The sequence below is a fragment of the Phallusia mammillata genome, chromosome 6 (assembly GCF_965637545.1).
Source record: "Phallusia mammillata chromosome 6, kaPhaMamm4.hap1.1, whole genome shotgun sequence".
NCBI lineage: Eukaryota > Metazoa > Chordata > Ascidiacea > Phlebobranchia > Ascidiidae > Phallusia > Phallusia mammillata.
In genome coordinates, this window is record NC_137257.1 from 9,340,829 (window position 1) to 9,368,461 (window position 27,633).

The 27,633-nt window shown below is 38.9% G+C and overlaps 1 protein-coding gene across 1 annotated transcript; it reads left to right on the forward strand.

Annotated features, from left to right (window-relative positions):
• The first annotated feature begins 6,295 nt into the window (after window positions 1-6,295).
• LOC145232291 (phosphatidylcholine:ceramide cholinephosphotransferase 2-like) lies at window positions 6,296-25,734 on the forward strand. The gene is made up of 10 exons (XM_080096882.1): window positions 6,296-6,466; window positions 6,724-6,852; window positions 7,211-7,387; window positions 8,071-8,212; window positions 13,439-13,534; window positions 14,879-15,071; window positions 20,393-20,510; window positions 21,007-21,160; window positions 22,754-22,920; window positions 24,354-25,734. The coding sequence occupies exons 2-10, from the start codon at window positions 6,733-6,735 to the stop codon at window positions 24,537-24,539; spliced, it is 1,353 nt and encodes a 450-aa protein (XP_079953008.1). The 5' UTR covers window positions 6,296-6,466; window positions 6,724-6,732; the 3' UTR covers window positions 24,540-25,734.
• Window positions 25,735-27,633: the final 1,899 nt, after the last annotated feature.

Here is a 27,633-nt window from a genome sequence, read left to right on the forward strand (position 1 = left end):
GGTTCATGAGGGACACAGTGAATCTCGGTTCAACTGAATTCGGTTAATCCAGATCTTCGCCTAATTCGGACAAAACTTGAGGTACCAATATATTGGTAATATGGTAAGGCTTTAACTGATCGACATCGGTTAAGCCGGATTTTCGCTTAATCCGGGCAATTTTTCTGGTCCAAACGGGTCAGGATTAACTGCGGTTTACCGTATTTTTGCTTTGGATGTAAATGCGGTGAGAGACCTGTCCTTACACATCTGAAAAGTCTGTAGTACTTTTGTAAATACAATTACCTTTTTTGTGTGATAACAATATGTTGAATATCGGGTGCCACAAATTAACCTACATATGAATTCGACCGTAGCATCACAATCTAGAAATACTGTTACGTAACAATGAGTCTGGTTTCTATCATCACGCGATGTAATTGAACGGGAGTAACCTGTGTTTTTGTGCTGTTGTGTGTTTTGGTAATGTTATTCATTCTTTGGAGAGAGGGTGTAAAGTTGTAAACTTTGTAGTTTTTGGAAGGCCGGACCGCGATGCTAAATATTTGTAGTTTTTGGAAGGCCGGTCCGCGATAAAATTTTAGTTTCCAAAGTGGTCGGCAGTACAAAAAAGGTTGCCGACCCCTATTCTATATGGTTTAAATTTTTACACGAAAACCACCCTAATAATACAAGACACAAAATGTTTGACAAACGATTATATGAGTTACGTTATGAAACTGGTCAATTATGTGACTGTGCTTTAAGCAGCTGTGTAAAAGTTTTATGATGAACCACTCGGCAACAGCTGTTTACATTCTTGACCCTTTATTTTCATCTCTTATTATTTGAGTCACATTCACTGAATACGAGTTCCTAAAACAGCGTGACATAAGGTAAAAAGAAAGCATTTGCGGGAATGATATATAAAACAGATGTACAACATAAAGAACGCCTTAAGAGAATTCGATGTGGTTGTAAAATGTAGTGTGGGAAATAAGTTACAAATAATTCATATGCACCAGCAAGTTGAGTTTGTGCGCAATATGGTTGGCTTATGTCAGTTGCTTCTTTTATTCTCCTGATGGGAAGGCAGGTATGGGGTTATGAATTTTAATCTACATGCTGAAAACCAGATTTTAACCTGTTTATGTTTCCATCGAATTCTTAAGTAGCTTAGGTATACACAGGGTAGCCATCGACTTGGGCCCCAAATAAGGACAACCGAAAAATATTTTTTTATACGAAACGAAACAAACGTTATTCAACAAGTCTTTGCATTTATACCAGCCATGACATATCAAATGCCATATTTTTTTGCCAGAAACAATCTGTTCACGATTTGATTAAATACCCTGTGACGTGTATTTTCCTTCCTCGGCCTTTTATATGACGTCACAAAATCTCGGCTTAAAAACGTGTTTTGGTATGTTACGCAACGCCGGATGCTGGAAGAAAAAGATAGAAGTTTTGTAAACAAATCGTAGAATTAAGGACTGTATGGCAACCCTGGATAGATATCGTTCTGCTAATGTCCTCCTAACCCCATTCACAACACGACGAAGTTGTTTCTCTGCACAATATTTCAATAGTGGCTTATTTAACTGGCAGTGTTCAAGGTTTGAAATTTGTTGGCGAAAAAAATAACGCTCAAAAGCTTTGAAGCGGTGTGATTCGAACCCACGCCATCGAAATGACTGGTGCCTAAAACCAGCAACTTAAACTACTCGGCCTAGCTACCACCCTGCATTAGTCTTCATAAGTAAACCTCATAACTTATATGACAGAGCATATATTTAATCCTGACATAAGCAGTAGCGCACCTAACCGTTGCTTGCGGTTTTTTTTTAGACCGACGAAAAATGAGAATTATTATTTCAACGTTAGATGACGCTGTTGCAACTTTAGACAAGAAACCTTCAAGCACGAACTATCAAACACAAACCAATAGGGTTTAGTTTCACATCACCGGCTCATAAGTGTTGTTGGCTAAGGTCGTTTGGTACTGCACAAACCACAGGATACATTAGCGGGCTATTAATGTATGCATGTTAATGGGTAATAAGTAATCCTTATCGATTGAAAAGCACCCACCCTATCAGATATGCAAGGCCACAGGGGAACGAATTAAAGTAGACTTAATTTAATCGATTTGCACCCATCTGTATGTGATCGAGAGGACATTTGAGACAATTATAAACAGTAATAGAAATAGAAAACAATCCCCAGCGTACCAGAGGGTGCTGTGGTATGGTTAAGTTGCTGTTGCGCCTAACACCTAACATTAAATATAATTCAATTAATATAGCTTGTAGAAGCTACGTCACAAAGTTGTGTAGTTGTTATTTAGTTTTAGAATTTTAAAAACGATTTTCCAAAAAAGCAGTTCGTCTTTAATTCAAATGTTACAACCAAAATCGCTTTTAGTTTATACAACATGTACCATTCTGTTCAGTCTCAAACAAAACTTAAAAAATCAGCCCAAAAAGGACTGATCTCTCCAAAATCGATTTCAAATAAGACATCAATGCGAATTTCTTCCTCTAAATTTGCGGACAAAGCGCAACAGGCTTCAAGATTACAACGACGATAACACCAACAGATTTCTGCGAAAGAGCAAAGTTCGCTCTGGAGAGCACGTAATTGCAAAGCTTGCCGCTCAGCTGGTTCAAAAATAAATAGGACTGCGCTTCACCAAACACAAAAACCGTCGGCAAATTGATCAAGGCCATGAGCTTTACACCGTAGGCTTGTATACAGTCAAGAGTACATCCCGTCGACATATAACAAACAAACTTTGACTTGATGGTTATGGTTTAACTGTTGCTGCTGGTGTCGTTACACAAATTACATTAAATATAACAAAAGGCATTTCAGGGCGGTATTTTTATGTTTATGGGATAGGACATAGTGTTTTAGCCAGATCGCTTTTTATGCACCAAGCAACTATACCAAAGCGACTTAGAATGGTTACAAAAATCCTAAATTTTGGCGGTTTGATTTGTATAAGCAGCATAAAAAACACTAGTTGTAGAAGTCAAATGCTGTCCAGCATTTTTCAAACTCCAATTGCGACACGACAAAAGTGCTGACATTAACAAAATTCCAATTTGGTGCGTGACACCAGTTTAAATGCCACTTGGAAGGCAGGTGGCACACTTACAGTTAACGTGACGAACTTTGTCATTTGTCGGTTGCACCAGCGCAAACAAAATAAACCTTTGGCTGCTATTTGGTGGACTTCGTTCTCTGGCCTGAGGTAACCTCGTACAAAATTGCTTTCGCAACACCTCTTTCAAAATAAGTCTGCACAAACCGTTTCTCTTGTATTTGAGTCATTGCATTTTTATGCGCGAAGCGTGTGTTGAAATCAGTTAGTTGATTGCTTCGTTTCAAAGAACTGTACGCAAGTGCGTGTATTTTAGGTAGTAATTGTTTTTAAGGGCCTTAGAAATGGGTATGTTGCACGATTTATTCATAAGAGTTAGCTAAAGTTGTTGGTTTGTGGAAAGAATTTGCAAGAGAAGGTAAATAACTAAACAGTAGAGTAGACGTAATTGTTTTGCAGGCCTAACGCCCGAATACAAAGCTTTTGTTCTCAAATTTGGGTCTTCCAAATAAGCTGTAAGCTAACTGGCAAGCATTACATTCATCAGAACAGCAATAGCATAGAATTTGAGGCAGCCGAGTGCTTTGACCCTCGCTTCAAGCGAAAGCTTTACCCAAATAGCTCATGATTATCACATTTGAATGTCAGCGCGGTTAAGTTACAATGGTCGGTGGACAGCTGGCTAGGGCACTTATCAAGCACGTCACCATTTCATGCTCAATGTAGAATCAGAAAGGTGCTATGTCCTAGCCATCTTTACAACATGGCTGAAACGAGACGGATGGTGCTCGAGGTTGAAGATTCCCGTAGGGAACTGCCTTTGTGCGCGTCGATGGAAAAGAAAAAAGGACGGTTCGTTCATGCGTATCAGAACAATGAAGCAGCAAGCCAGTCTACACAGGCAATTTGACATGCAGGACCTTTTGTTTCAACGCTTAATGCTACGCCAGTTGTTGCGCAGAAGATTTTCAGTTCAAGTTTATGGGAAGTGTAAATGAAGAGGTTTGTTAACACTACAGGTTCAAACATGCTTGTTTTAGCTCACGCACGTGTGTGTGAGATGCGTACCCGAGAGAATAACTTTGCGTGAAGTTTATTCAGGACAACATAAGTGTTTTTTCCCGACATTGAATGTGTCAGATCAGGACAGGACGTCAGTATGCCTATTACGACTCACCGTTTTATTGTTATAAGCACAGCGGGACCTTGCGATTTATTTTGCTTCACCGCCTGTGTGTTTTCAGCGCTGGGTAATGATTATAAGCGCTGTCAATACTCAGTTCAAGTGTCTGCTTGATATTTTCTGGGTAAAAGCGAAGCGTCGTCCACACAGTCAGGTATTTAGGAAGCGAGGCTTCAGGCTTAGGAAATAGAACTGCGGTCTGTTTATTATCTGCGGGGTCTAGGTGCTGCGATATCCCGAACGAGTCAGCTATTGCATTGTTGATAGAGTTAAAATTTGAGATTGAAACTATTACTTTCTCGTTTTCTAGCAAAGTTTGCTGCTACAATATCTGTCAGCGTTTGTAAATGTATAGATTTGTTTTACGAATTTGTGTAACATACAATGTGTTTTCAAATACTGCACGTTCGTTTGTTTTACCACGCACTGATTTAAACTGATTTATAACGTAAGAGAAAGTCTACATTAACATTACAGAATTGTGCTGACCTCCTAAATTCGCTCAAAAATTGCGTTCTTTCTGGTGTCTGAGGGTTAGAAGTAATTCTACTCTACTGAGGACATCTTACTCAGCGTTTGAATGCCCGATGAAGCATAGTTTTCGTTGCATCAGCAGTCAGCTGAAAATGTATTTTGCCACCTTTTGTCCTTTTTCTAAAAAAGGTATTTGTACATCTGAAGTTTTTGATCTCCATTTACCTAAAAACAGGCACAAAAACATAGTTATTCATTAGGGTAATGTTTTGGTTCTTAACACTGTCTGTGGTATTATTTTGCATGGTTGAAGACTACAACTTGCAACCGTGTCGTTCGGAAGAAATAAAAAGCACAACATAGAAAATACTTTAGATTTAGAAGGAGAGGCTTCTTGTAGGCAGGGTTTTCAGGTTAAAATTTAAAAAAAATGACCAAATATTTGGCCAGGATAATTAACGGTGACGGGAACAACGGTCGAATCCTGTTGAGAAGTATGTTCGCTAGAAACAATTGCAGGAAAATGTAAGAACGGCCAAACCGCCAGACCAAAAAGCTCTGAAATACGGCCAGATTGAGCGACCTGGCAACCCTGGTTGTAGCAACAACCAATGTTCCTAGCTGCTGTAGATACTTCAACGTTGAATAAGTACCAATTGTTGGTGTGTTGTGAAGTATTTGCCACTCAGTGGTTCGTAGGCAGACGTACATTCTGTCATGTCATGTCAGTGCAGTGTGCCCACTGCAGTTACTCAGTTGGCACCACAATAAATGTTTGGTCTCGGGCGACGCGACTATCTTTTAGTATGGTTGGACATGGTACAGTAGTTGCTTGTGTTAGAATAGATTAGTGGTCAAAGATCCGGAGTTAGGTTCCACCATTAACAGTGGGTCTATGTTTGTTGAAAAAATACTCTCCACGATCGTGAAAGTCACCTGAACCGTGACTAAATGAGAGCTCATCAGTGCTAATAAATTATTTAGAGCCAACTAGTAAAATAACATTTGTTAACGTATAACGGGGCGTTTTGGAACTTACTTTAAACGCCACCAACAAACTTATGAGTAAGGTTATCAGGAGAACAATGCCTTTGTTTTGTCACAAACTGCATTTGAAGGCGTGACCCAATTCTAAAAGAATGCTAAGTGAACAAGAAGTAATTCCTTGTCCAGTTAATTGCGAGTATCACAGCTTGAAGCAATGCAGAAACTGGGCCATTTGTTTTAATTGTATACGAATCTGTGTTGAATCCGTTCAGGAATGTTGTCGGAATGTGAAGTCAAGGCGTAGTAAAAGCTTTAACACTGCAGGCAACTGATGAGTGATTAGTTGCTAGTGGTCTTTGTCAGAAAAGTCAACTGTATGTGCAACAAACAAACACTGGCAAACGCTAATTTGTGAAGTAATCCGGTTTCAGTTAGCTTTCCCTACAGCCTGCTTTAAAACATTATAACGAGCCTTACTTCAGTCATTTGTTTTCTCCAATGGCGTCCATTAACAGACGTGTTACTAGGCCCCATTAAAATTGGTGTTGGTATGTCATAAAGTGCAAACGTGTTTACTTTATCTGCAGCTAAGGGTTGCTTAAACTGATTAACGACTGCTGTATGTATGACTGCAGGTTCTAGATTAGGTACTGTACATGATTCGGCAACTGCATGTCAGTTAACGTGTTTGCAATTACCGTTTATGTGCGTGGGTTCACCGTTGGAAGTTTAAGGTGAGTCAGTTTATTCTAACTGTTTTAACAAACAAAATAGGCTTGAAACCTTAGGTTCACAACATACTTATGGGTAATTTATACCGTTTACAATCCGTCGTGACTACAGTACTGTACTGATTCATGCTAAAGTCCCATTCAGGGCTTGCTGGTTGAAACGGATACCTCATTTGCATGGAATTCTTCAAAATCTTTGTTTTACAAAGAAGGCACCTTACGATATCTTCTTTTAAAGAATGTATGTTTTTGTATTAAAGTAAAAGGGAATGTCAAGCCACGCCATTATTAACGTACAAGACGATGACGTAGTTGGTGATGACGTCTCCGCATGGACACCGAATCAAGTTGTGGCGTGGTTACGGGAAAGTGGCTATCAGGAACATGAGGTAATAACTCCAACGAGTGTTTGCTTTTTGTTATGAAACAACCATATACATTAATTGGCTGTATGTTTTGTATGTTATATCGCGTAGCTCTATGTTTATTTCACTTTAGGTCGTATGGCAGCTAGACGTAGGCTTTAATTTCGTTTCAACACACGTTTTTTTTTATCAACCAGCTGCTTGATTTGGTTATTATACATATATATGCAAATAATGATGTCTTTATCATCTTCTATTTAGGAATACGGATTTAACGAATTCTAGGTCAGCCTGCTGCTCGCTTTGAGCAAAGTAGGCCAATAAGGTCCTGATTTGCCTTTTAAATTCCCTACTTTACACCACTTCCGTATGTTTATGACAGCACGCGGTGACAAGTGGTCAAATCGACGGAGCACGCCTGCTGGCCCTTACAACAAGCGACCTTAAGGCTCCACCATTCAATGTTACCAGCCTTCACGAAGCAGACCACCTCCACACGTGCATTGAAACGCTTCGCAAAAGCCAGCTGGCGAAGTATATGAAGAAGTTCGAGAAAAACGTAAGCGCCCTGTCGTTTGGAATTGTTTCCGATGGTGCTTATTGCGGTCTGCAAAGTAACTTTCTGTTGCAATAAAGGCAATAAAGCAACAGTAAACCTTTGTGAATATCAAACAGCTAGTTCCTTGGTTGGTTGTAAATTGATTCCTAATGGCTTAGCGTACGGACAAGGTGACTTTCGGTGATATCAAAGACAAATGAAGTGCAACGTAGCAGTCAATATCACCGAAATTTAAGTGTTGTTGACCTCTCCAGTTGTATTGGTTGCTATGAAAAACGTCTAGATACCTCACAACCAAATTAATCTGTTGGATACATTGACTTGATTGTTGCACATGAAAGGGCGTATTCATATCGGCCTAGTTACATTTTCCAGTTCTGCTACCGCTGTATAAACAAAAATAAACTAACCTTCAACGGAACTTTTTCTAAACAGACCTGATGGCATTTTTAGTTTACACAAGCAACTTTGCCTACTAAAATAACATTGTACTTTTTACTGAAAAAAAAACCTTTGTAAAACTCCACACAAACCATTTCAGCAGTTTACAACGTGCGCAGTGCGTTTTAAAATGGGACAATAGAACTAATTGGGTTGTATAAAAGCCATTGCCAGATGCTGTTTTGCCAACTAGGGAGCTTACTCAATAAACACTTCAAAAGATTTTCTTAAATTCTTTTCAGGGCATTCGTAATGGATATCGCCACACGGGCACGACCAACCACGCTACCAGCAACGGGCGAGTTTCAAACGGTTACGCCCACTCTGAAAACCTACTCGAAACTGGTGACCAGTATTCAAGCATAAAAACCCCGTTGCTCGGAGGTAATTTGATCAAACTTTGCGGTGTCAATATCAAACTACTTCGTTCATTTCGAGCTTTGTAGGTTTAGGGTAACATACAAAGGGAATTTCCAGGAATTTAAAACTGCTGATAATGTGATTTTTTGGGTGGGACAAAAGGTGTGTAAAACGTTGACAGGATGAAAAAATGCAACGTAGAAACATTTATTCGAACAAAAAACAAACAAATATAAACCTAACGCTACATCATAAAATTTTGCGCTTTGTTCATGCAGTTACAAACCTGAATGAAGTTGGGCGGTTTATTTCGGCCGCCTGTGGTTTAACCCCTTTTGTTGGATTACATTTAGCTTTGCTGACATTGCTGTCATAAAGTGTCGATTACCTTGTAAAGTAGTTTATGGGTTTATTCAACCTTTCGCTATAACAGTAAATTGTGCGACCCTTCGGATAAATCTGACGTTATTGCAGTGCTTTACAACGTGGTACGTACTGCGTTCACCCAACTGGGCGTAAAATGATTGTTTTCTTTTATTCATGCCATGTTCTGTGGTAGGTTTATTGAACCACAGGGTTCAGTTTTTCGCTTCTTTAACCAAAAGCAAATACACTAGGGACTTTTTTTGTGATTGGGTAGAGTGGCAGAAACGACAACGTAACACTTTTCTTGTTTCGTCACGGGCTTATAAACATTACGTCACCTGCTTTTGACGTCATAGGGATGTCTGTTCCGTTAAATTGACAACCGAACGAGGGCAAGAAGCACAAGATAAAAGAGGCGTAGTGAATGAATTATTAATTTCAGACTAGGGGTCTTGGGTTGTCGGCATAGTGGTGCCACAATCACGCTATTCTACCAGGTTTAAAACAGACGTAAAAACTTTGAAGTCTCACTACGAAGTCTCTATTGATCTGACGACCTAGCGAATGTGTCTGGACTTATTCCTATTCCTGGGTTTTACAGCCTTCCGCCGTCTAGAGGTTATAAGTGCAGATTTCAGTTCAAGTTGCAAAGGAGAAAATGCAGTCTCGGTGGTGTTTGTTTGTTGTTTCTTTAGCAGCGAATTTGTAGGTTTTGTTCTTTAAAGAGTGGATAAATGTAAAATTCAAATCTTCCAGATGATGTCTTGCTTGCTAATCTCAAATGATTATAACTGTTCTGATTGGCAAGTGTACTTCTTGTTTCACGCCTATGAATCGTTTGAAGTCTGCGCTAAATTGCAGATAGAGCATAAGTTAAAGTTTTGGGTCACGTGTTTGTTTTTCTGCGGAAAAGTGGATTGTTCATTTAAACTCCTCAGACTCGTTAAATTTTGCTAGCTTTGTGAGGAAAGATTTGCAGTGTGTTCAGAATTCAAGTATATACGATAGCTTTCATACATAATTTCTGTATGTCAAACGCCCAAAGACGGTTTACTTAACGAAACTTTGCTAATCAATCGGATCCGATTAGAGAAAACGTCTGTTGGAGTCGGACAGACTTGTGCAGATTGTGGCTAGAAGGTCGTAGTGATAGTTACAGAAGGTGGCTATTAATACGCACATACGATTTCTAATTATGACTCGGCGCCTTTACCAATACAGGAAGTCTCAATCAAAAAAGTCGTAGGATTATTGCCGGCCTGTTCTCTGCTACCAAACCTATTTACCATGTGCTGTGCGGACGAACAACATACATTTCGAGTTTGCGATTGCTTCAGCGCCTTGGTGACGTCACAATGTCGTCATACTGAACCAAACGTCGAGGTTTTGAACAATGTTTACATTGTTGACGGTGCGTGTCATTTCGAACTAGTAATACTCACTTTTTCATCGGTATTAGATAAATGCCCGTTTTATGTACTGTTTAAACCTCTCTTAAAATCCTGAAATGTGACTAGTACGTTTTTTGTGCCAACTCATGTTAACGTAGCTCGAAGTCTTGCACCTTGAAGCGTTAATGTAAGTGCAAGTGTGATATAATCTACATTTTGGACTGCATTCTTTAAAATTTCATTCATAATCTCTTTTGGTAACTCTTCGTGGCCCAACCAATATTTAACATTTTGCAAGCCCGGAGGGCCATGGAAATGTCAGATTGCGTGGCATAACTTGTATTTCTGGATAAAGCAAAGGCCACAACCTAGACCAGTGGTTCCCAACCTTTTTTTGTCGCGACCCAAATACTTCCCAAAATTTGGTTTTGCGGATTCTTGCGACCCATAAACATACATTCTTACTATTTTTGGTTGATTTTTGTTTGTAAATCAGGGAAGCTTTTCGAAAATTTCTGCGCCAATTTGAAAAATCAAACGAATAATATTCGTTTATTTTTAACCAACTTAGAGCTGGCTCAAAGCATTATCAGCCAGACAACACTTAACAGTGATCTCACACAAACATTATAACGTCACAATCAGAATTATCACGCCAAATTGTCATGAAATTATTATTGGGCAACAATTTATAGCCTTGGGAAATAATAAAATAACGCTACGAAGCGAAGCAAGGAGTAGATGCTTTTATTGCCACAAAAACAGGCAACCCAACAGAATTGTCAGGCGACCCATTCGAAACGGGAATTCGAAACTTTACTGTGGTGAAAAAATAGCTACCATGCTATTTTGTTTTGTTTTCAGCTTTCAACAGTCATCGCACAGCTAATCGTGATACGCATTGACCGCATGATCATGGCCTAAAGTTTCGGTTCACAGAATAATTCAATACCCCAAACGTGAAATTTACCGAATAAAGTTGTTCCCCTTTCTATGGCCAAACGCAGGACAATGTTTGCTTGACCTAATAAAGTACAAGGACTCTCGGTGGGCGTTGTTTTATTTCATTACCATCTCCATAGATTTCCTTCAAGATTGTAAAACCATGACATAACGTGCTGATGACGCATCCTTCTGACCGTAACTTCCTGACTAATGCCAGGCATGGCGGTTACGTTACTTTCCGTGTTGTATAGATTTCAACGTCTGAGTTCGCTTTCAATCGATTTTTCTACAAACATTTTGTAAACAACGTCCAGTTTGTTTAAACCTTCAACGCACACACTGTTAAAACGGCCGAATTTTTAGGTTTTCAAAGTAAAACATGAAACGACATCGGTTCACTCAAAAAGAGTTTAAACCTTGTCACTAATACCAAGTAAAACTTTTATACTGCATTTCCCCTAATGATACAAAACCGTAAACATATTTAGTGAACAAACAGCCGATGAAAAATATAGATTTCATACTTATGATAAGGATTCCAATTTCATCCACCCACGGTTTTTACGGTAAACTGTTACACAGTTCAGTTAACGCATGATGGAAGATTCAGTATTTAAGCTAAAAGATCAGGAATTCTTTTAACTGTGTCGCACTCCATCCTCAATTTTGGTAAACGCCCAAAACACAAAAAATCCACTTTTATCTGTGTGCACTTGCAAACCTAAGACAACAAACCGGTTGGTTTACTGGTTGTTTTGCCAACCATGTAACCGCACACACTGTAAGTGTGTGAGAAATATAACATGCTTTACATGCCGACAAAGTATCCATTCTCTTTGTGGTATCTTTGACTGTTTTTACTCATTAGCTTTTGGCTTAGTAGTACTGATGTTGCATTGGTTTAGAACAGTGGTTCTCAACTCGTTTCAGGCCATGGACCATCAATTTAATTAAATAAGTATCGTGGACCAGTCCATTGTTAAGTAAGGATAAAGAAAATATCTACAACAAGAATATTGGCTTGAAATATACTCCTTCAATACAAAATTTTGAGGAACTATATCAAACAACTGATAGCTAACAATAAATGCCCAATAACTAGTTAGCTTTTTTCTAGTTGGATTTTCAGTAAATTGTATGCAACTAATTTCAGTTTACTACCCAATATTATTAACGTCTTGTGGACCACCAAAATATCACCATGGACTACTAGTTAAGAACCACTGGTTTAGAACAATATTTATGAAGCCTAAGAAAGCATAACATGCATATTATATCACACATGTGCTTTTGTGGATATTAGACCCTTTAGTATGTATGCATAGTGGATACTCTGTCAGGCATTTGTAGTCTGGTAACCAAATCAATATTTTGTTTCGACTGGATCAATTTGTTCCAACACCATGTTAATTCCTTTGGGCCCACTTCCTTCTTGTGGTTAAATTTGTTTCGATTCGTCTGCCTTATGCGTCATGGCACTGCCTCACACACTGTTTTGTAATGAGGAAGTTTTATCTGGGTTAAACAGGGGCGCTAGACATAGCTTAGAGGCAAATGTTTTTGCAAATTACTTATATTGTATGATAATGCGTTCAAACCAAATGCTAATTACTGTTGTTCAAATAAGGCTTTTAGGCAGTCAATTAATCGCTGACATATCGGTATATTGTTGTGTTTTGAAAAAAACGGGTGTATGACGTCACAAACGGTCAATTTTGGAACCTTGGCATTGGCGCGCATCTGTTTAATACAGTCATATTAGTGTACATTCAAATGCATTCAATTCTTAATGACCTTTTGCCGCTTTAGCTGCATTATGTTTGTTCTAGCCTCAGCCTGTCGTTTGACAAACCTGTACCAGTTCAAACCAAGACGGTTTTGCAAATTGCTTATTCGGCATTTAGCCAATGATTACACAACCGAACTGCTGCGTTTGACAGCCGCAAAGCAATTAATCACACATCACAAATGTTAGGCGAAGGTGTTTGGATAATGCAATCAATTATATAAAGCTGTGACACCGGCAGTTCAAAAGGCCGTTGGCAGAGTTTTTACCCTTTGAAATTGCGTTTTTGGAACGTTTGCAATGGATTTTGTTCAGATTGTGGCATAAAGTGCAGGTTTAGTTTTAGCAAAAAGTAGTGGTATTGGTTGCCCTTGTGATTGATATTAGATACTGCGAAAAAAACATTTTACATTTACATATAGTTGCTACGTATCACATGTTTACTGCACTGCTACGTCACACAATATACGTCACAGTCTCGGTACGCCAGCGCAAAATCCAAAACATGTTTTTCAAATTGGCTAAAGTTAACCTAAGTGCATTCGCTCACAAACGGATGCCAAATAGTCTCTGGAGATTATTGGTGGTTAACGGCCTAACTCTAAACACCCAGCAGTTAATCTAGTCTGAAAAAATTTGACTCGCCCGGTTTACCAACTAAGTGTGTGCAACAAAATTTTGACTCGCCCGGTTTCGAGATCTTGAATTTCCTACTACTGTGACATCATAGTTAAATTGCAGCCACGTGTGTATTGTTTCCAGGCGACGAGTCAACAGGAAACGGGAACCATTCACCCAATGAGCAATACCCCGCCGAAAAACTAAAGACCCTCGTCGGACTTCTGTACATGATGTTCGGTAAGATGAACCTCCACACAATTGTGTAAATAACATATGGGCGAAATTTTATTGCACGTTTCTCGCTATTGTGACGCGTTTATACGTCAGTCAAGGTTACATCTGTTTATTTTATTCTTTTACCGACTGCAGTGTTGTATTGAGGTCCTTTTCAAATGTCGATGATAAAATTTATGTTTGAACTACAAACCCAGACAACTCTATGCATTTAATATTGCACTTAGCACATAGCGTTATAAATTCACGTTGTGCATATTTCTATGATAGGGTGTCAAAGTAGGACACAGCTATGGAATTAGAAATCCTCTGTTTTGCCGTTTAAGATTTTGAAAGTCAATGTTTCGCCTTTTTTCGGTAGTACGGAGGCGTATTTTTCCCTTTTATAGTTAAATAGGCATTTCTTGACTGGTGTAGCTATTTTTTTTTCAAAAACACCCAAGTCAAGTTACAACTGTTCCAGGAATGAAAACGATCTTCGCACATAGACTGAGGCCATTTCCGTCAATATTATATTTCGTTTTCCCTTCCATTCACACCCCTTGAATGAATAACCTCCCTATCGGTTTCGCAGTTAACACATATCTGCATGGATGTCGAAGGACAATGTAGCTATATACATGCTATTATGTTCATTTACATAGTAAAAATCGCCATTATTACTTACATTATGTAGCTTTAACTTATACAGCTAGATTTTTCGCTAAATTTTACTCGCATTGAGATATGGCAGAAAGGCGTGTAGTATTTCCTGCACACATTTTTACAGCAGTAACGTGTAAGCTGCCTTCGGTTTACCAAGAAGGATGGCGTAGGTGATAAAAGGAAGCCAGCACGAACGCAGTCGCTGCCACACGCATTTGGCCCGTTTATACTGTGTTGTTTCATCTCTAACCAGTTATGCATGCGTTCTTATGGCTCGTTAGTGTATTTTGTAGCATTAAAACTGATTAGTGTTTTGTACAGGGCCAACAGGCATTACATGTTGAAAATCACCAATTAAATAGATTAAGTTAACACAAAATGTTGTACAAAAAGATACATTTTGCTCTCGTTGGCACTATCAGTATTATGGACAAACTCGAGGTACAAATGATTTGTAATGTGGTAAGGCTCGAGCTAATCAGTTAATCTGGATTTTCGCCTAATTCAAGCAAAATTTTGGTACAAACGGGTCCGGATTACACAAGGTTTATTGTAGAATCAATTGCTGTTAACTATTCTTATCGTTTACGACTGATATTAATACGATAGAACTGCTGCTTTATCATTTTCATTAATTGACCCCTAAATTCCGCACAGAACTTCTACCGACTAAACAACAAAACATTGTGCTGTTTAATACAGGATTTGTGGTGTCTGTTCTCATGCTGCAAGTTGTACATGACCGTGTCCCTGACATGACCGAAGAACCTCCATTGAGAGACGTGTTTTTCGATATCGTACCTCGTCGAGTGGAAGGGGCTTTCAGCATTTGCGAGACAATAGGAATGATTCTCACTGTTGTCATTGCTGTTTTGTCGATTTTTCATAAACACAGGTAAAAGACTAAACCCTACAAACTCGAAAATTGTTGTTTGGTTATCAAAGGCCGGTTTTATGGGTCACCTGGAAAGGACGGATAATGTTTTTTTATGTCTCTTTTTTTAATTCCAACGTAATTACATTGATACGCTTGGTAAAAACTTGGTGAAAGACGTTTCTGCAGTAGGGCCAAGTACGTTTTGATCTTTTAACCGTCCCGCCCCTCCTCAAAAATAACCCTTTGGCAAGTATTTGACGTTTTCAACAACAAAAATGAATGCAAGTTTTTAACGTACCAGTCTAACAGATAGAGAATATGTCAAATCAGTTTTTATAGGGAACAAATGCTTTTCTTTCCCTTTTGGTTTGCTATCGGTTATCGTACACATCAGCTATTTTTATGAAGCGTTCCCGTTCTGGATTTTGATAAAATTTGCGGTTTTGTCCAGACATTGTGACGTAACAGTGTGGTTATCCGTCGACAAAATTACATCCGGTCGCAGAATGCTTGGCAAGTTGTTCACCCAAATCTAAGTGAATAGTTGAATGTGTGCCACGATTTCATATAGGTCCATTATCCTAAAACCTAAAGCATTTATTTTATAAATGGTATTTAATGTATGTACATGAAAAATATTGGTTGCAATTGTTGGAAAGAGTATTCTTCAAGCAACAAACAAGCCAATATATGACGTTTCGACACATATCTTATGTCGGTAAATCCAAGTAGTAAACGGGACTCCAAATGGCACGTATGATAAATCATAAATTATGTCAAAGTACATGAAAAAGAGCAATCAGGGATAGCGACTAATCAATTACTTATCAACAAATTATTTTACGGGGAAAAACAGCATGTTGTATTTTACGGGGAAACAGATTGTCACTGCGGTTAAACACACTGTTAATTCACTGGACCTGCACAGGCTCATGGGTTGTAAATTTTATGTCAGTTATAAACAAACTATGTCTAAATTTACGGCGTTTTGGGATTTCGTGTGTCAATTCGCGGACACAATGGAACGCACCACTCGGTGAAAAGCAGAATAGCGTTTTGTTTGAATTGAGCCGATGCACTTTATTGGAGTCTGTGCTAACATTTCTGCTATTAAACGTGGTTATTAAACATTTTGGCGATTTGTAAACCGTCCCTTTGCAGTTGCCCAAACTAAGCCTGTTACACAATAGCCTATTGTGAGAGTGGTAGGTCGAAACGGAATTTTTAAGTCGGGTTTGGGTCTAAATTTGCATAAAACGGGCTAGATGCGGGCGTAAATTCAAAATGGGCCATATTAAACTCGTTAAAATCCCTAAAAATTGTTTGGAAAAGTCTGGGTTTGTTGACGATATTGGGATTTTGTTGCGACCATATATGTGAGATACAGGCGTAATTTCTTATCTCCGAAGAAAGGTCACGACGTATGTTCTCTTATATTTTCCCTAAAGCATGTCGAAGTCACACCCGTTTGAATGACTTTGCAATTGGTTGAACGAATAAAAACGGCCTAACGTCGTCACATATATGTGTCCATAAAAAAAATCTTGAAACCGGTTAAATGAATTCTTGGGGTTTAACAAGACTGTACTAGCTTTAAAACTGATAAATTTCAAAGATTGGCATAAGGGACCGTATATTGAGAGGCCAAAATCAGGGCCTGTTCTTAAAGGTTACCAACCACTGTGTTTGATTCAAGTGTAGTAAGTTTTTCACTTTGCATTGTGTATCTGTTTCTGTTTTGGTATACCTATAAGAGCAAATTCGGCGTTTTTAAACGTTTTGGATCTGGTGTTAGCCTCAGCTTAACCATTCATGGACTTGAGTCACTTGACTAACATTAAAACCAATAAAGAGTTAAAAATATTCTTTGTGTATCATATGGTGGTCCCAGTTTTGCTAAGCAACTTTAATGTATTTATTTCAGAAAAAAAACGGGCTAGTACAAACAGATGTCTATCACTCATTTTCAAACAGTCCCCGTTTATTATTTGCACATTGTCTAGTTCGGTTCAACTGCACGTATTTTGTCGTGAATTGTGGAAAGCACGAACGTTTGAACTTGACTTAACCCACATTCAATAAGCATTGTGATATCTGCGCGTATCTGTAATCCACACAACCAAATGTGAAAGTACCGGATATTCTATTTGCTCTGTATCAGCCTCTACTAGTGTGAAGCCACAGCAACGATAAATTAAGCGGCATTTTCGTTTTGATAACAATAGGTTCTATTTGTAGAGAACATGGGTTATTCCAAACCTCTATATTTCACATTTATACAATGGTGCAGCCTATGGTAACGAGGTTTTTTACTTGATTTGTCAAACTATTTTGGTTGGTTTGCCGCTGTCGAATATAAAATGTTAACAGTCCAGAAAAACTGTTGTAAAATCACGGCATAAATTCTATGTTTGTGGCATTGTAAACAGTATGTCCTTGCGTGTACGTGTGTGCTGGCATTGTAAAAAATCTGTGTCCCAATTTAGGTAATCTTCTGACAGATTTATTTCTTATTCTTTCGTACAACAATATGACCTAGTTATGTAAAATTGCTTATTATGGGTCACCTTCCCTGAAGGGGACACATATTGTTTTTGTCCGTATTTTTTTTTCTTTTTTTCTTTTTTCTTTTTTCTGTCTAACGCTGGTTTGTAACGTTCCTTTGGTCAAGAAAGCGTGCTTCAAATTTATTCAAATTTGGACAGATGTTAGTTACTAATCCGAGTTTGGTCCCCGTGAAGTTTGACCCCGAATGACCCAGCGGTTCGCCCACAGACCCCCAAAACGTAAAATTTTTAAACGCTTGTTTGTAACGCTCGTTTGTTCAAGAAGCGTGCTTCAAATTTATTCAAATTTGGACAGATGTTAGTTATTAATCCGAGTTTGGTCCCCGTGAAATTTGACCCCGAATGACCCAGCGGTTCACCCACAGACCCCCAAAACGTAAAATTTTTAAACGCTCGTTTGTTATGCTCGTTTGGTCAAGAAAGAGTGCTTCAAATTGATTCAAATTTGGACATATGTTAGTTATTACTCTGAACTTGAGGGCTCAGCTTGACGTCGGACAGACGTTTTACGAGACGTCGTTTCGGTGATTAGAAATCAGCTGTTTTGCACAGCAATGCTATGTCGTTTTATTAAGTTATCACTCACATTTTCAGTTTTGGCAAAGGTTTCACACATATGACGTGATTTAAACCTAAAAGGCGTGCTTCGGTTTTGTATATGTCAAGCAAAACTTTGTTAATCCAACTATATATGAAAAAATAAACTTGACTTTTTTGCAATATAAATGCTTTTTTAAATGCTCGTTGTCAGGTTGGTCGCTGCATGACCACGGGTTACTTAAGGTCAATTAGTAGGTATTACTAACACAGTTCAGAACTTTCATTCGTCATAACGTAGCGTTTTTTTTAATCAAATACTCAAGGCATGTATATATTAGGTCAAACGGTGTTGTTGAACACTAAGGACGGCGTGCTATTGAAAACGGTGTCAAAAGGTCAAACAGTCGCTTGGCGTGTGCACCCTAAAAGGTTACTACAGGTCAATGGTATACTCGTTTTGCGAAACAAAGTTAAATGAAAAACAATTTGTTATGTATACACTTGCAGCAAATCGCGTTTTAATTTAAAGTGTCTGTAACACAACTGTTACAGCTTTCTAGAAAAAAATTGTGTTTGAAACCCGACCTTGGATGACAATATCTGGGTCAAAGCAAGAGATTAAATTGAAAGTATTTGTTTCGTTCTTTTTTACTGTTTTTGTAATTATACGACAATAATAGTGCAAAAAAATACAAACATTCTTTTTATTGTTGGGTTAATGTTTCTAAAAATTTGTTCTTAAGAATTAAAAAATCACCGCAACATTTGTTTACCGTAAATCCGCACAAACGCGCGTGTGGGGACCCATTAGTTTTTGTTTACAAAAACAATCATATGTGTAGATCAAATGATGTGTATAGTAAATTGGTAAATATCGTATAGAATATATAAAATGGAAGTATATCAGAAAGCCACCATTCTAGTATTTCTCAAGGGATTTTATGTGGGAGTGTATGTGGCCAAGCATGAGCTATTTTGTAAATATGTGAAAATAATGGACACAATTGCGTAAAAGGAAATGCTTCGTCCTGTCATGAAGTGTCAGGCAATACCGTGTAAAGCGCAGAGGTATAGCTGGTGAACTAGTTGCAAACTGTTCTCACGACTAGCACATATATGACACGATTTTTAGTGAACGAATCACACCGAACTGCGTTATTTGTTTATAGTACAGTTTGAAAGACCGGAAGAACAAGAAATTTAGGAGGTTTTTTTGGTATGAGGCACACTTATGCGTTGGGCTTAAAATTGGAGCCCGAACGCGGTCAAAACCCGAAAGTAGAACCCGCTACCCGACCCGAACCCAAATAAAAAACCATTAAACCCGAACTAGGCCGGAAAGTTGGTAAAAAGGCAGCAAAAAAATGACTCTGATTGTAATATAAGACCCGAATCAAGACCGGTTTATTGAAACCCAAGCCCAAACCTGGCCCGAAAAGTCCACTCACTAATCTGGTGCAACAAGTCGCGCGTTAGGGTATTGTGCAGAAGCGGTCCTATGATCGTTCAGTTAAATCAATGCCACACTATGTAAAGCAATGCTATTTGTAATGTTTGTTTGCACCTTGCACTGCAGTCTGTGGTGTTTGAAAATACTCAACTCGTTACGGCCGAAGTCCAAGCGAACACCCAACCGACGTGACTATAGCATACTTGCATGATCCAGTAGCCAAAATAGATTGAATCTATTTGCAGACCACATTGCATCATATGGCACGTTGACTGCAGGTCTTCCTTATAAGAAACTATAATACCTGCTTGTCTAACCTTTTTACCTTTTTCGGGTAAAATGAACATAAATTATAACTGGGATCAGTCTTGAAGCGTCTATACAGCCTTGCCATATGAAGATGGTGCCTGACTGATAAGGTAGAACGCCTTTAATGGGTCATGCGTACTGTGATCTATTTACCTTTATTACCACTATACCCGTTTTATTTGTTTCGTTTTTTTATGTGAAAAAGCCTAATTTTAAAATCACGTATTTATTGATAAGGATATAAAGCAGCACACTGTCACTTTTGACCCCACTGGTTCGACAAACAGTTAAACCGTTCACCCCAAGTGTTCAACGTCACATATATAGCAACTATTTTATAGGCTAAGCGTTTGTGGCGGGATCTGTAAAACTCGTACAAAGCACCCCTTTAAGGGCACACATTACAATTAAACAATCCCAGATCTAGATGATAACCTACATTGCAGGCTGGTAACATTGTACCATGTGCTTAGGTTTATCATTGCTCGTCGCATATTCTTTATTCTTGGAACTTTGTACCTTTACCGTTCGTGTACCATCTACGTTACAACGCTTCCAGTACCAGGTCTTCACTTCAAGTGCGCCCCTAAGGTAAGTTTCCAAGATATTGATTGTGGATATTGATTTTGTTTTTCATTCAAATTCGTGAAGCAAAATAATAAAGATAAGTTTGTCACGTGATTTGCCCACTAGAGCGTGTGCAGCGATTTTTGCTTTTGCTTGAACTTTTGAAAAGACTTAATGCCGAATACATTTTGTAACACAACAGTTGTAAGTCCTGGTCCATTTTGAAACTTAACGCAGTTAATCCCACGGTTTGCAGATCCGGCTTTAGTTCTTATGCGCGCGGGTATTGTATTTCGACTGTTTTGATGCTTACACTTGGCCACGTAAGGATTTTAGCCATGTAACAAGCGCCTGGTGAAAGTATGTTCACCAAAAGTTCCACAATTGGCCAGTTAACGCAAGGTCACACTTAAGTGCAAAAAACTGCCATCTATCACCAACGGCAAAGCTTCAACAATAGAATTGTGTTGTGTCAGATAGACAGGCTGATTTATAACAACGTTTTTTTTCTTATTCACAGTCACACGGCAGTATATCAGTAATGTTGACCCGCGCTGCAAGTTTACTGTTCGGCGGTGGACTGACTGTTACGGGCTCCCATCACCTCTGTGGAGATTATCTGTTCAGTGGTCATACCATCATCCTCGTTGTGTCCTACCTCTGCATACACGAATGTAAGTTTTGCGTTGCGTCTTGCGTCATTAGCTGTAACGTAATGAGTTCGTGACGTCACCTGCGGTTTTTGTTGTCCTATTTAGTAAATTTTTCCAGTGTAATATAGAGTGAATGATACATGGGCATAAGTTGAGTGACGTCACTATCTGTGACGTATTTTGTTTGACGTCACTGGTAGCTTGTTATGGGTCCCCTTCCCTGAAGGGGACACATATTGTTTTTGTCCGTATTTATTTTTTATTTTTTTATTTTTTCTGTCTAACGCTGGTTTGTAACGCTCGTTTGGTCAAGAAAGAGTGCTTCAAATTTATTCAAATTTGGACATATGTTAGATATTAATCCAAACTTGGTCCACCTGAAGTTTGACCCCAAATTACCCAGCGGTTCACTCACAGGCCCCCGAAACGTAAAATTTTTAACGCTGGTTTGTAACGCTGGTTTGGTAAAGAAAGAGTGCTTTAAATTTATTCAAATTTGGACATATATTAGATATTAATCCAAACTTGGTCCACCTAAAGTTTGACCCCAAATTACCCAGCGGTTCACCCACAGGCCCCCGAAACGTAAATTTTTAACGCTGGTTTTTATCGCTCATGTGGTAAAGAAAGAGTGCTTCTAATTTATTCAAATTTGGACACATGTTAGTTGTTAATCTAAACTTGGTCCTCCAGAAGTTTGACCCCGATTGACACAGCGGTTCACCCACAGGCCCCCGAAACGTAAATGTGTCTAACGCTCGTTTGGTCAAGAAAGACGCTGTAGGCAGAAGTCCCAAGAGAGTAACTCATTGGTTTACGATAGCAGGAGGGCTCAGCTTGACGTCGGACAGACGTTTCACGACACGTCGTTTCGGTGATTAGAAATCAGCTGTTTTGCACAGCAATGCTATTTCGTTTTATTAAGTTATCACTCACATTTTCAGTTTTGGCAAAGGTTTCACACCTATGACGTGATTTAAACCTAATAAGCGTGCTTCGGTTTCGTATATGTCAAGCAAAACTTTGTTAATAAAAATAAAGATGAAAAAATAAACTTGACATTTTTGCAAGATAAATGTTTTTTTAAATGCTCGTTGTCAGGTTGGCCGCCGCATGACCACGGGTTACTTAAGGTCAACTAGTAGGTATCACTAACACAGTTCAGAACTTTCTTTCGTCATAACGTAGCGTTTTTTTGCAATCGATTTAGGAATCAATACTCAAGGTATGTATAAATTAGGTTAAACGGTGTTGTTGAACACCAAGGACTGCGTGCTATTGAAAACGGTGTCAAAAGGTCAAACAGTCGTTTGGCGTGTGCACCCTGAGTGGTTACTACAGGTCAATGGTACTCGTTTTGCGAAACAAGAATTGTAAAATGCGATTTGTCAACGATAATAAACAAATTTTACTTGAGTGTCGTCAGAAAGTCTGACGTAATGCATTAGTTACGTCATCAATAGATTTTGAGAAAGCTGAAGTGTGATAAGATATTTATGGTTTGGAAAAAGTAGAGTAACCGTTTTATAATGTGCAGCAACAGAAATTCCAAGCAGCACCAGGTGACAGAAAAGTCGCGTCTAAAAATGAACTAATTGCATTTACTTTTTACAGACACTCCAAAACGATGGTGGTGGTTGCATTGGACGTGCTGGGTTATGGCTGCCACTGGAATAGTTTGTATTCTATTAGCACACGACCATTACACTGTGGATGTGATCGTGGCGTATCTATTGACCACGCGACTTTTCTGGACGTACCACTCAATGTGCAATATAGCGGTAAGCAATGGCGAAAAGGTGTTTGTTAAACAAAGAGCCGTATTTTGCTACACATAAAATGACAATTTTATAAAATACTATCGTTCCTGCCATGACAAAAATTGTAACATAGCAATTTTACTGACATTGTTTTGGGGTAGAAAGTGCACTTCGTCTGATGCTTATTGTTGTATAAACGGGTCAAAAAGGCAACACAGCTGGTAGTATTTGTGCACTTTATACAAAAACGTACAAAAACAGCTAAAAAACCAATCGAATTTGTTGTTTACTGTGCAGTAAATTGATTCCTCAATCGATTCCATTGCGTTAACACTTTCTCTTTTTTGGTTATACTCCATTTTGCCTAATTGCAATTTCAACAAGAATGGCTAAACACACAGGGGGTCCTTTCTAACTCTATAACTTTATTACCCAATTTATGTGTGACTTGTTCAAACACATCCGTCTACGGTCTCTTGAGCACCAAGCCTGTGATGGGATTTGTTATTTCACGCACTAAACTCGTAACGGGTTGTTGGGTCGCTCAAGTGCCTCTTATGCTTATTGCCTGTACACCAAGCATCAAGCATCGCGACCAGTGTACACTCAGTAAACCGTTTCCCTGGACTTAAAATTGAAAAGTATATTGCCTGTACCAGTTTTTGTTAGGGCCATCGCATAGATAACAGGACATTTTATAAGCACTGATTATCGCAATGTAGTCGATATTCGGCCCACTGAGAAACAGATAGTTCAACCTGTATGATAACCCTGGAACTCAGCCAACGCCCGGTTTGGTAGGTGACGCAACAGAGCATAGGCGGTAATGGTGCTGACTCGGCAATTATTCTTACCATAAACCCACATTACTGAGTCAGCACCATAAACGCCTATGCTCCGTTGCGCCACCTACCAGAAAATCCCAGATCGGGCGCTAGCCAAATTCCAGTGTTAGTAGCTCTACCGTTTCTTACAACTAAACGGTATAAAACCCCTCTATATGTCCGTCTACTAGGTTTGGAAACTGAGCGATTTGTTGAGCAAGGCAATCCAGTGCTATGCCTGTCAACGTAGCCTTCGCGTACTTTGTAATAACAGCAATAAAACATGTGTAAACTGGCAACAAAAAGTTGTTTTTGCCAATTGGAGGACAGCACCCTTGTATCGGCACAACATTGTTTAATGGAAATCGAAACTTAAAAAACTTCCTTAAAGTGTGACTTACATTGCAGTCATAACAGCATTTTTCTTTTGTTGTACACTGCTAGGGCATTTTTTGCGCCCATCAATACACAGAATTAAACATGTTGTTTTTCACTCTTGGTGGTATGCGACGGGACGCTTATGTAGCTACAGTGTTTTCAACATAACGTCTTGAATATACTTCACTTTACAGCTCTCAAGCTTTGCTCTTTGAAAACCAATAGAATTAAAGCAACTTTGCTCTTTTGCAGGCGCTAAAAGAAGAATCCAACGCCAACATGCTCTCGCGAGCTTGGTGGTTCCCTATTTTTCGCTACCTCGAAGGTAACGTCTGCGCCAGCGCCCTTCCCAGACAATTCGAATGGCCTCTACCTTGGCCGCGAAACTTGCGCAACAGCGCCATCACTGGCCGAAGGTCGCCCATCAAGGGAGTATGATATCTATACTTGGACCTATCGTCGAGTCACCAACTGCCATCGAGTCACTTGTTAAGATTTTCCCCTTTTGATGGTGTCCTGGTTTTAGTGGCTGTAATCCCTTACCTGAAGATGACCTTGTATGAAAGACAGCATGTGATGATCACCAGCGTTTTGACCTTGAGTTACCTTTCCGAGGTACTTGCAGCTGTCCACTTATACGCAAGTCCACTGCATTAACATCGGAATTAATTTTTGCTATGTTATACTGTAAGTTCTCTAGCGCCATGTAGCGGTAGGTAGAAGGAAAAACATCCAAACTAAAATTTCACAGATCAAAAGTCTAAAATAGGGAAAAGGGTGCGCATAACTGTGACTGATTGTGAAAACGTTTTTCTTTTGTTTTATTGCTTTTACCTGTGACTTCTAAGCTTTTAGTGTTCGTTCGTTTTTGTCATATGTGTGGAGTCGTTGCAAAATAAGCGTGCTCGACTTTTAACTGTAAACGTCATGATTACGGCATGAATTACGTAATTGATTACACTGCTTAAGTGTAAATTAAATTCCAACCTGCGGACTCTAGTGATTTTTCGTCATTTTCATTGAATATTTGAGACAACGTACTAGAAACGCCTGCGCAAGAGAAACAACTTTAAAGCATAAACGTATTGCGCTTGGAAAATTCAGTAAAAAACACATTTGTGAAAAAAAAACTTTTTATCCCGTTGCAAAAGGGGTCGAAATACATATTGCGAAATTTGAATAGTATAACAAAGTTTTCAAATATTAGAAACTTACTTTAACACCAAAAGGAATTAAATAGTTGGCCTTGCCTTTAACAGCAGATGTTTTGCGTTTTTCTTTCTCGTTTGTTGTGCAAACTTGTTTTTTCGAAAGGGAGGTTTGTCGAACAACCTTTGACGCCCTGTATCTCCAAAAGTGTTATATGTTAGTTCAATTAGGCCAAATGTCGTTTCGTCTGCTCGTTTTTTACTACTCTTGTCATTGCTACTACTGTACTTTTATTGTTGTATTGCGAAACTAGCGGAAAGATCTTTCGTGGTCCTGGTGCCGCTTGAGGTCACGATTGAGTAACAAACAAATGCTGCATAAAATTACACGCAAATTTCGTCTTTTATTGACATAAACCTTTTGTAAATATTGCCCCGTTTGTCACGCCGTGTTTTACTGCGAAAATAAAAGTGAACTAATACAATAGTGCGGTTATGCCTATACAGACAGATCTGACTTCAGACCAGGGAGTCGAACCGGAACTGAACCCGAACCCGCGAACCGGTTTGAGCGGTTAATTTCATTAAACCCGAACCGAACCCGAACCGCTAATTACGATTTTTCAAAAACCCGATCTGGAGTTGAACCCTATATTTTGTTTGGCGTTGGACCCGAACCGGAACCGAACCACTAAAAAATGCGGTATTTTGTAAATTTGTGATTTTTTTCAAAACAGCGCACTGAAAAATACGCGAGATAACACTTATAGGGCGTGTCAAAATTAACAGTGCTCGGGCAATTTTTTTTTGGAGTTTGATTAGGCCAGGGTGATAATGGGTGGAATTGAATGAAAACGAATGAAAATTTGAACCGGTTTAAAAACCGCAAACCGGTTCGGACCGGATAATTTGCCCACACCGGAACAAAACCCGAACCCGAAAATATACATTTTGAAAACCTGAACCGTTAAAAATAAAACCAAGTGAACCTGAACCGAACCCGAACCCGTATGACAAGCGGTTCGACTCCCTGCTTCAGACACAAAATGTCACTCTTGTTGTTTTTAGATATATGTTCAGAAGAGTTTTAGCTTAAGAGTTGTTTCAACAAGGTTTTTGAACGTTTTAAACCAAACTGAATGATCATTTTCAAATATATGAGTGTTGTTAGTTATTACTTTACCTTCAGATAAAAAACAAATTGATCCAGACATTTTCTATTAGTTAAGTGCAAAAGCAATGTTAAAACATGTTTGAACATCATGTTTTAGTATTTGACATTGAACTGAGAGACACATTTGCCCTCAAATATTGCACGACTTGTGTTAAAAGACGTTGCAAAAGGGTTTAATTATTCAGTGCGTATCCATCAAGCGAATGTTTACACAACATCACAGACCTCTTTAACAGTTTAGCGCAACCGTTTTGTTACTGGTTTGCAAATGGCACGGTCTAAGTTAAGTAGTTGTGCCTTACAAACGCTTTAAATATGACAGCCCAATATCCAACAGATATTAAATATAACAGCCCAGTGTCCAGCAGATATCAAATATAACAGCATAATGCCCTGCAATCACAAGACTTAGAACCTGATTTTTAAAAAGAACGTGACAGTCACGGCACAAGGGCTATTGATCTGCCACAATACGTGAGCTGGCTTTTGAATTTCTGTTGTCATACCTCCTATGTCGTAACAATAGTCAAACAAAATAATGATGTCACACAATGACTTCGCTCGTTAAGAAGGAATTGTTACAGGCGGCAGCAAAATAAGCCTGTCATCACTAGTCAAATATCTCCTGTCTTGTCAAGCACTGTTGGCGTTAAAAGAGAATTGGTCTTATCGCGTGGTAATGTTTGCCTTTCATCAATGTTCAACGCGCTTTGGCTTAGCTTCAGTTAATACGTATGGTTTAGACAGGAAGCCTGTAGTAGCCTAGTGAGGTTATATGCTTACTCAGTGTTGTTGGTTAATGCGTTTAATGACTTCCTTCTTGGGCTGGTGCTGCTTGAACAAATTTATCAGCTTTGTGAGCAAGAGCGTTCTTAACGGCTTTATTTTTGATTACAGTATGCGACATGATGAGGCATTGGCTTGTGTTTTAAAGTATTTGGTAGAAAGAATTTGATGTTTTTGGTAAGTGTTTGAGATGGCATAGCATTATGCAGATTGCTTTGCTCATGCATTTTATTGATTATTGGCCGTGCCCCCAATCAATCGATTGGCGTGCTAAAAACGTACGTGACCCGTTTAAATTGTTGCTTACCATAAACAGCACTCCTTACAGCAAATAGTAATAAAATAGATATTACATTACAAAAGACCCCAAGTAATAACAACGAAAGTTATTGACAGTTGCTGACAGTCGTCAGTTACCGTTGAG